General features: G+C 35.2%; 1 protein-coding gene across 1 annotated transcript; it reads left to right on the top strand.

The window, feature by feature from the left end:
- Positions 1–536: 536 nt before the first annotated feature.
- Positions 537–8,755, top strand: LOC144976378 (glutathione S-transferase omega-1-like). The gene is made up of 5 exons (XM_078920639.1): positions 537–808; positions 1,272–1,377; positions 3,416–3,641; positions 5,953–6,079; positions 7,136–8,755. Exons 2-5 carry the CDS (start codon positions 1,319–1,321, stop codon positions 7,372–7,374), a joined length of 651 nt encoding a protein of 216 aa, XP_078776765.1. The 5' UTR covers positions 537–808; positions 1,272–1,318; the 3' UTR covers positions 7,375–8,755.
- The last annotated feature ends 220 nt before the right edge of the window (positions 8,756–8,975 follow it).

Genomic DNA, 8,975 nt, shown 5'->3' on the forward strand with positions numbered 1-8,975 from the left:
ACGACTGAGAACTTCCCGACCTCCACTTAGTTCTCGATGCTTTTCTCGTCTCGAGAATCTTGGTCGTCGATGCTTCTCGTATTGAGTCCCGAGTCCCGAGTCTCGAGACTATACTGCGCGAGCGACGCACGCGTTACTAACAATGTGTACTATCTGCATTGTTCACCCTCTCTCGTCGGCGATGATTCCAGCGAAGCTCGAGACTTTTTTGCGTCTCGATGCTTTTTTGAGTCTCGAGACTCAAAAAAGTCTCGAGCATCGCTCTAGTCATCGGTGCTTTCATTCAATACCTAGTCATTGGTATTGGGTATTGACGTTATATCATATTTTAAACAGCTAACAAAACACAAACGTCGTAAATAGATCAAAATGGTTATAGGTATCAATGTTTTATTATTATACAAAGTGAATTTATTTAATGTATTTTAAGTTTTAATACAAAAAAGCCATCCAAAGCTCAGTTGAAGTGCTACTTCTCGGGAATTCCCGACTTTTCCTTGGTCATCGAGTTCGGGAAGTTTTGAGTGTTGGTAGCCGATGACTTGAGGTATCATCGAGACTTCCGCTCGACACTAATCACTATCACACCCGACCAACTCAGATTACACACATTGTAACAAACAGTTGCATCGTCATCGCTCATTCAATCAGGGTTTTATTGATTATCGTGAAAAAATTATATATTTAAATTTTTTTGGCCAAGGACCCTCAACAAAACTGGAGAAAGTAACAGGCAGAGCTGCCGGCCGATTGCTTTGTGTAGCAAATCATGTCGGTGGCTCCCAGTCTCTCAAAAGCCACGGAGCAGGTAATGTTATCACGTGATTGTGAGTTTTACATTAATAAATTGATTAATTTTAACTTAATTAGAGTAGGTACAGATATAATTGTATTTCTCTTTTAAAATCTCAAAAAAATCCACCGAGCCCAGCGAAGAGGACCTACCACTACACTGAGGTCCCCCTCCTACAACTCTAGATACCTACAATTACAAGAAAGAAAGGATCTCTGTGCTGAAGTCAATCCATTAGTAAAATATTCATGAGTAAGATAAATATAGTCTAAAAACAAAATTAGTAACATTTTATTATAAAATAAAAGATTTGTTTTTGAATTTTGAAAGTGCCACTGAATCACTGGTCACTGAATTGATATTTTAAAGTATGTGCACTCACAATGTTTTTATTTGTATCGATGCTTTCGATATTATTCATGAATGCTCTGTTGCCTATTTTTTCCCGTGTTTATATCATTTTTTTAATTGCTTGAAGGGAGTTCATGTCCAAAACAGACCGAAGGTGTTTTGCGTCTGTACAGTATGAGATTTTGTCCATATGCACAGCGGACACGATTGGTGTTGGAACACAAGAAAATTCCGTGAGTTGCTTACTGACTTTCTGATGCTGAGTTAGAAAATCACATTACTTGTTTTATAGTAGGTTACAACTGAATGCAGTGTGGTAAGATAAAAGAATGAATTTTGAAATAGGAAAGGGGAAGGGGAAAACATACGATGAGAATAATTTAAATATATTCTTGTAATTCTTTGTAAATAAACAAAGCATTTTAAAAAACCTCATAAGATGTCATTGGAACAGCATTGGCCTACATTTAACATACAAGACCAGACACGCATACTGAGACATCGAATACAATCCAATCCATACAACTTTTGAAGCTTCAACAAAGATGATAGTGATAGACGAAACATTTTCATTTGTGTGCTGAGGGATGGTCTTAGATTAAGGCTCTGTATCACAATGATTATGTCCTGTGGACACAGAAATATTTTATAACTGACACAATTTCTCACAATTGTCAGAATTCCATAACCTTAATGTATTTGGAGACAATGATGCTTATAATGCCCATCTCCATGAAGAGCAAGAATATGATTTTCCTAAAAGCATCCTATCGATGTGTCAAATTGTTGGCTGAAACAATCAGTCCAAATTTGTGAGTCCAAGATTATACCTCCACACTACAGTTAATGGTATAAAATGACTTACACTACAACAAACACGCAGAATAAAGGAACTTCACAGCTAGAACTGTGATAGTGCTGGAAGTAGATGTAACTCCAGTTCCCTAAATCCATGATATGTCAGACTCGTTGAATGTGAATGGAAATCAGAAGTAACAAACCATCATAAGCATGGCTCAGTGGTACGGTCTTTGCTTCCTACCCGAAATGTACCGAGTTCAATCACCCGCCGCTGCGTGGCCTTGAGCAAGTCACCTCACCCTAGCTCACTTTGCGGCGCTGCTCTGCGGCTGACGCCTGGGTTATTCCAGTCTTCCCTTGGAATAGACTCTAAAGACAAATTTCCCCTTGGGGATGAATAAAGGGAATTTTATTTTTATTTTATTTATTTATAAATAGACAGGTGTTGTTGAGTGACTTAACAGTTTTTCATAAACACAAACAAAAAAATATCATGATAGTAGTAGATCACCACATACATCATGCCTTGCCCTACATGGTTTTCAAGACCTTGAAAGTGTATAGAATAAATAAGACCAACAGATTTGTTACAAAATTGCAGGTCAAGACAATCAAGATGTGCCATACATGATGTCTCAGAAAAATTGCATTTGCAGACCCAGAGGCCTTTTTGTAACTTAAATCTCCAGTCCATGTTCAGGTGTTACATGTCTTAACCTAAAAGATGAATTGATTGAATCTCATATCATCTATTTTCTAAACCGAGTTTGAAGTCTTGTTTGATTGGTGGCTGGTGACTATAAAATATTTCCATTTGCCACAAACTTGCCTGTTACTGTTTAAAGTACATCCATGGCACTACTCCCCTCTACCTGTCATCGTCTCTTTCTATCTACAATCTGAATCGCTCTCTCCACTCATCCACTTCCTTGTACTTGGACCGTTTGGCTCCTAAGTCAAACTTTTCACGATGTGCTTTCTCACATTCTGCACCATCTGTATGGATGCTCTTTCAGCAGACTTAAGACATGGTAACTCCTTAAAAACCTCTGAAGACGGAGTACTTCCTTTCAGTTTTTCTGTATATGATTTTATTGATTGATATATGATCGTATTTGCAGGTTATTTTGTTTTCTTTGTATAAACGCTTCCGACTGGTTTTGGTGGAAAGAGGCACTATAGAAATTGAGCATTAATTATTATTATTATTATTTTTATTATTATTATTATTATTATTATTATTATTATTATTATTTATTATTATTATTATTATTATTATTATTATTATTATTATTATTATTATTATATTATTATTATTATTATTATTATTATTATTATTATTATTATTATCATTATCATTATTATTATTATTATTATCATTATTATTATTATTATTATTATTATTTTTATTATTATTATTATTATTATTATTATTATTATTATTATTATTATTATTATTATTATCCTCAGGTATGAAACTGTGAACATAAATTTGAAGAATAAGCCAGATTGGTTGTTTGAGAAAAATCCATTTGGCTTAGTACCAATTCTAGAAAAAGATGGCCAAATAGTTTATGAATCCACATCAACGTGTGAGTGGTTAGAAGACATGTACCCCGAATATCTACCAAAACTAATGCCTCAAGACCCTTATAGGAAAGCATGGGACAGAACTCTGTTGGAGAATTTTGGAGCGGTGGGTTCTAATTTTATCCTGACGTATCTTGATTTTCATCACTAGGAATGTGGATGATTTAAATCACTTTTGACTTCATTTATTTTTATTGTAAGAAACAGAGGGTAATTCTTCTTCTTTGTCTTATTGTTATCATTTGTTTTATAAATGGATCGACTCATTACTGTTTCTATACTTAAAATAATAGCATCCTGTTGCTTGGTAAAGTTGATCTTCAACTGCCGTCACTGTTGTCAACTGGTTTCATGGCAGCCTCCCTACAGATGTTTTGGATTTTGTCGACCGCTTGTTTTAGTTTGTACTCAGGATATTGGCAGTTCTGGAAGAAGTCAAGCATTTTATCCGTCTCTACCATGTCTTGTTTTTAGTAATGTAGTTCTAAATTTTAAGTGCTTGTAAATTTTGGTGCACTTAAATAAAGATTACGGTTTTAAAAACTCATCAGCAGTATCGCATGGTTTTTAATTTAAATCAAAACTAGATGTGTGCATCTGTGTTCTTGTGCGGCATTACTAATTGCCACATTGATACTTGATTTTTAAAATATATTCTTAGTTCTATTAAATGGCGTTTGAGCACTGGTTATGATCAAAACAGTGACAATACACACTGGAGAGTGAAAGCGTAACTGCTTTATCCATTATAAACAAGAGAAATACACATTCTGGTCCCCATTGCACTATTAACCCTCTCGTGTTCAGATTCTTTTTGGGGGAGTAGATAATGAGTTCCCTATATGGCCGTGTCAATCATGTAGACATCCTTTGATGATATAAGCCTACTCTTTGATATCTGTAGTCGCCTTTTCGTTTTCTACGGTCACTCATGGCTAAACTCCGCCCAGAAACGATTTCATAGGTCCGTCCATCACCAAATTTCAAACTTTTGTTCTCACCGAAGAACGACTGGCTACTGAGCATCTTGACCCTTCAACGATTGGTCGTTCTGGCAGCTCACGTGTCAACAGCCGTCAACAATGAATTGAATTATCGTCGATGCAGTGGAAGACGGCCATGGAATAGTTGCGTCACATCGCCACGTTGTTGAATAAATTATCCAGGCATGGTCGATAGGTAAAAAAGCCAAATTATTATCTAGTTACATTTGAAACAAACAAAGTATATCACTGATCTCGTCTCTTTGAGATATAAAGAATGATATAAAAATCAAGAAAATCGGCCGATAAATAAAAAAGTTGCTAAAAAAAGCTAAAATAAACAAAAGCAATGTTTAAAATCAAATTTATTCGTAAAACAGTTGGTTTTCAACCAATTTTTATGAAACAAAAGACCAATGTACTTCTTTTTTCAAGCTGATTTCAGCAATGTGATTTTCAAATTCCTCAGAATTATATTTTTTACTTTTAGATTTTAGCTTTTAGGCCTACTCAATAAGGTGTTATATTCCTTGCATAACAATAGCGTAATACATCGACGGAGAGAAAGCGTCTTTGTTTCGGCCAGCTGGATAGATAGCCTGTGATTGGTCGAAGACTTTGAGACGCTTGATTCACAATTCTACACGAACGGACCCCGGCGGTCTATCAAAGAGGTGTAACAAATTTATTTACCGACTATTTTTCTTGGTGCTAAAATTACAAAGTAATAATTTCGCATCAGAAAAAATAACTCTGAAGTTCCTATCTCTTTATTACAATAAAATTGATACCTCGAATGACAAAATCGACCACAAATAAGGGAGTTATAAATTATTCATAATCTTTTTAAAAGTTTACAATAATGGTCTTCAAAGTCATTTTTCATCACCAAAGTCATAATTTTTTACCGATTTTTACCAAACAAAGTGCAATGTCAATGATTTTCACCCGCAAATAAAATAGGATTTAAATCGCAATTTCTGAAACGTATTTTCTCTTCTGTCGGCAAATTTATAAAAATCAAAGCTGAAAACACCCTGCGGCAGTGACAGGGCCTGTCATTTCCTTCACAATGATTGGATTTTACTTACTGAGGCCAGTCTTGGCTACCCCGCCCATGAATATTATGTCGTCGGTTTTTGTCGGGTTGAATCTTAAAGAGTTAATGTATTCACTGCTCCCACCACGCCCCTTTTCCACCATCTTAAAAACCACGAAATAACGACACCTCTGGATAACGACATAATTTTCCGATCCCGAGCGATGTCATTATCCAGGAGTTGCACTGTGTTATACCAGCTTCCTTTTCAATGGCACAAAAGTATTGCAAGAGCTATTAAACCTCTGGAATAAACTTGCTTATTTTTTAACAGATTGCTACATTCTGAAATTTCACTTCATTACATGTCGCCATTTTGTTTTACCATCCCACAGCTTGCTGCAAGGTTTCGTAGGATTTTATTCAAGCCAGAAACAAAATATGAGGCACTTCCAAAACTCCGAAATGCCTTGCAGTATTATGAGGATGCGCTTCAAGCCAGAGGAGGTCCTTTCTATGGAGGTTTGTTGGTCAACGCTTTTCTTAGATCCGTGTGTTGTGTTGCATGCACTAAACATTAAATCTTTCTAATTCTGAATGTCTGGGTGGGGTCTCTGGCCTCCTATGGTGGGCAAGGAGGCCACTGTTGTTGTGTCTTATATCCTCCTCACCCCCCCCCCCCCCCCCCCCCCCCCTCTCTCTCCCATATCTCCTTTCCCAGGTTGCTTTCTGTCTTTGTCTTTAATCCATTTATTTTCATACTCAAATGTACCAACAACATAAAAATCTTGAACACTACTCAGGCTAATACGGAAATCTCAAACATAATTGACCTTAACGTTTGCACTTGTGATAAAATCCTTCTACCTTATGCTTGCAGTGAATGGAAACGCAATCTGTCATCACTCTGTATGTGGCCTTAACTGTATTAGTTAATGTGTCAAGCGTGAGTGTGTGAAGCGGAGTAGGGGGGATGGGGAGTGCGTGAAGCATGTTTGACAAGTGTCTTATGCATGTGACGTTTCACTCTATATATACGTGTACCAGAGGGAGACTAGGGAGGCATTGATGACTGATGCTGTTACTGTTATTAAAATCAAAGAAGGGACTAGGGGTTGGGAAGATGGGGTGAGAAGAGAGGTGCGAGGGAGGTAAACTGAGGAATGGAGTGATTAGGTACCAGATTCATAGGTAAATATGTTGAATGCTGAATATATAATCAAAAATGGGAGTGCTGGCTTTATCTTCTTTTTATAGTATAGCGCATGTAGAGGGGAACATTATTCCACCTGTTATTGAATGAAACAAAGACATACTACAGGCTACACTTCATTATAATGGGACCTTACTGAAACTACCTACATTTACCCGTTCCCATTCTTTGTAAAATAGTCAGCACAAAAATCTCGAACAAACAGGCCTGGGCCCAACTTGTTGGAGATTTCTGTGCTGCTCTGTACTTAGTTTTATCCTGGCCCTGACCAGGGCCCTTGCCTTAGAGAGAAACAAATATATGTATCAATTTTGAAAGATAATTATGTTTCAGCGTAAATCATCTCTCTTTGTTCTATCTTGCAGGAGTCGAACCGTCAATGATAGATTTCTACCTGTGGCCCCATATGGAACGTGTTCCTGCCATGGCGACCGTTGATCCAATCGTTGCCATCAACGGTACCGACTTCCCCCATCTCCAGGCTTGGTTTGATGCCATGTACCAGCTGCCTGCCGTCAAAGCCACCATGTTTGATATTCCCTCCCATCTATATTTTATGAAGACTTTGTCCGAAGGCAAACCTGACTATGATTTCAACTTGTGATCTTTTTAAGGTGGCTCGTTTTAAAAATACCATTGGTTTTTGGGGTTTACCACAGGCTTACATTTGAATTTATAAGTCAAATTTACGGACTTTGATTTAGATTCATGTTGAATTGAAAAAAAACTACTTTCATTTAGAGGAGAGAATGTAGTTTTGTAAACTGGAAAAATGCTAGAATTTTGTAATTTGTATTATTTTAACTTTCAATTTTATTTTCGGCACCGCATCTTATTTACAAAGAGAAAATACCAGATTTTTAGAAAAGGGATGGAGAGTTGATGGTTTTATACAAAGTACTGAAGTAAATTACACAATGTGAAATTGAATGTAAGCTTCAATTTAATAAACAAAAACAGATAAAATGGATGTCAACTTCATGTTTAATGGTAAAATTTGATATCTTTTAAATGAATATTGTATGACTTATATTTTTTTACTAAATAATTACGAATATGTTAAATTTTTAAAGATCATTGTTCCGTTCAAATATTTTAAAATGATATCTTGGTCTATTTACTAAAATTTTTCTGGCCGGATTGAAAAGTATTCGTGATCCGAGACTTATGTCAGATTGACATTTGATATTTCATCGAAGTGATCAAAATGATGTAATTAGTGTTTTCATGTTAAATGATGATCTTTGATTTCTATTAAATGAGTATTGTAGCCAAGATTCTTTTATGGTGTTTTTAACTAAATATTTACGAATAGAATATTTTTAAATAAATAATTTTTAGATTATTGTTCCATTCAAATATAAAATATTAATATTAGATCTTGGTCTATTTACTAAAATAATTCTGGCAGGATTGAAAAATAATTTTGATCGGGATGCAGGTTACAGACTCCTACTATTCACTGCTTGTAATAGGTAGACACGGGATTCATTCACTTATTTATCCCAGCCCTAATGTATGGAAAAAGGAAATGATGAACTTTCTCTTTACACTTCCTCCAAACATCAATAAATGCCAAAAGTTATTCACGATCCACATCGATATCTTAACTTTATTATGAGTTGACTGGGATGTTTAAATTATTTATTATTTGCGATCCCTTCAGGGACAGAATTATTTATAACAAAACTGGTTTTATATTTGCATATGTCTTGTAATAACAAATTATTATATATTATAGTCGTGTATATACATCGACTAAAGAAGTTCTTTTATTGTTTATAAGAGACATTTGTAAAAATAAAAACAATTTATTTGTTAAGACATATTTTGTAAATTCTATGAATTTATGATAACCAGATGAAAACTATATGTATGTTGTATAAGCTTTAAATGTAATTTGTATTTGATTAAAATGAGTGTGTAATGTAATGTATTGATCAATGCTTCACTATAATGAAATAATGATTTTGAATCAACCTTTACTTCTGACTTACTTTCATTTCATTGATTTGTTTTTGATCTGCTTGATCCACTCATGGCAACATTAAAAAAAAAAAATAAATAAAGCTCTCCCATGGTCGCCACTCTGCATCAAAGTCTAAAATGCAAACAGTTTCTCAAACGCTTATTGAAATCTCGGGTTTGAGGTTTGATGAAAAGTTTGGGAATTATTTTAGTCTTAGGGTAAAGCCACATTGTGAG

This window comes from Berghia stephanieae, chromosome 7, assembly GCF_034508935.2.
Source record: "Berghia stephanieae isolate SIO BIC M18660-M18661 chromosome 7, UCSD_Bste_1.3, whole genome shotgun sequence".
Lineage (NCBI taxonomy): Eukaryota > Metazoa > Mollusca > Gastropoda > Nudibranchia > Aeolidiidae > Berghia > Berghia stephanieae.

Excerpts from the sequence above, each read along its gene's own strand:
- LOC144976378 (XM_078920639.1), top strand. The coding sequence starts at position 1,319 with ATGAGATTTTGTCCATATGCACAGCGGACACGATTGGTGTTGGAACAC. Across the intron at positions 1,378-3,415 it reads TTGGAACACAAGAAAATTCC|GTATGAAACTGTGAACATAA; the intron begins GTGAGTTGCTTA and ends TATTATCCTCAG. Across the intron at positions 3,642-5,952 it reads TGTTGGAGAATTTTGGAGCG|CTTGCTGCAAGGTTTCGTAG; the intron begins GTGGGTTCTAAT and ends ACCATCCCACAG.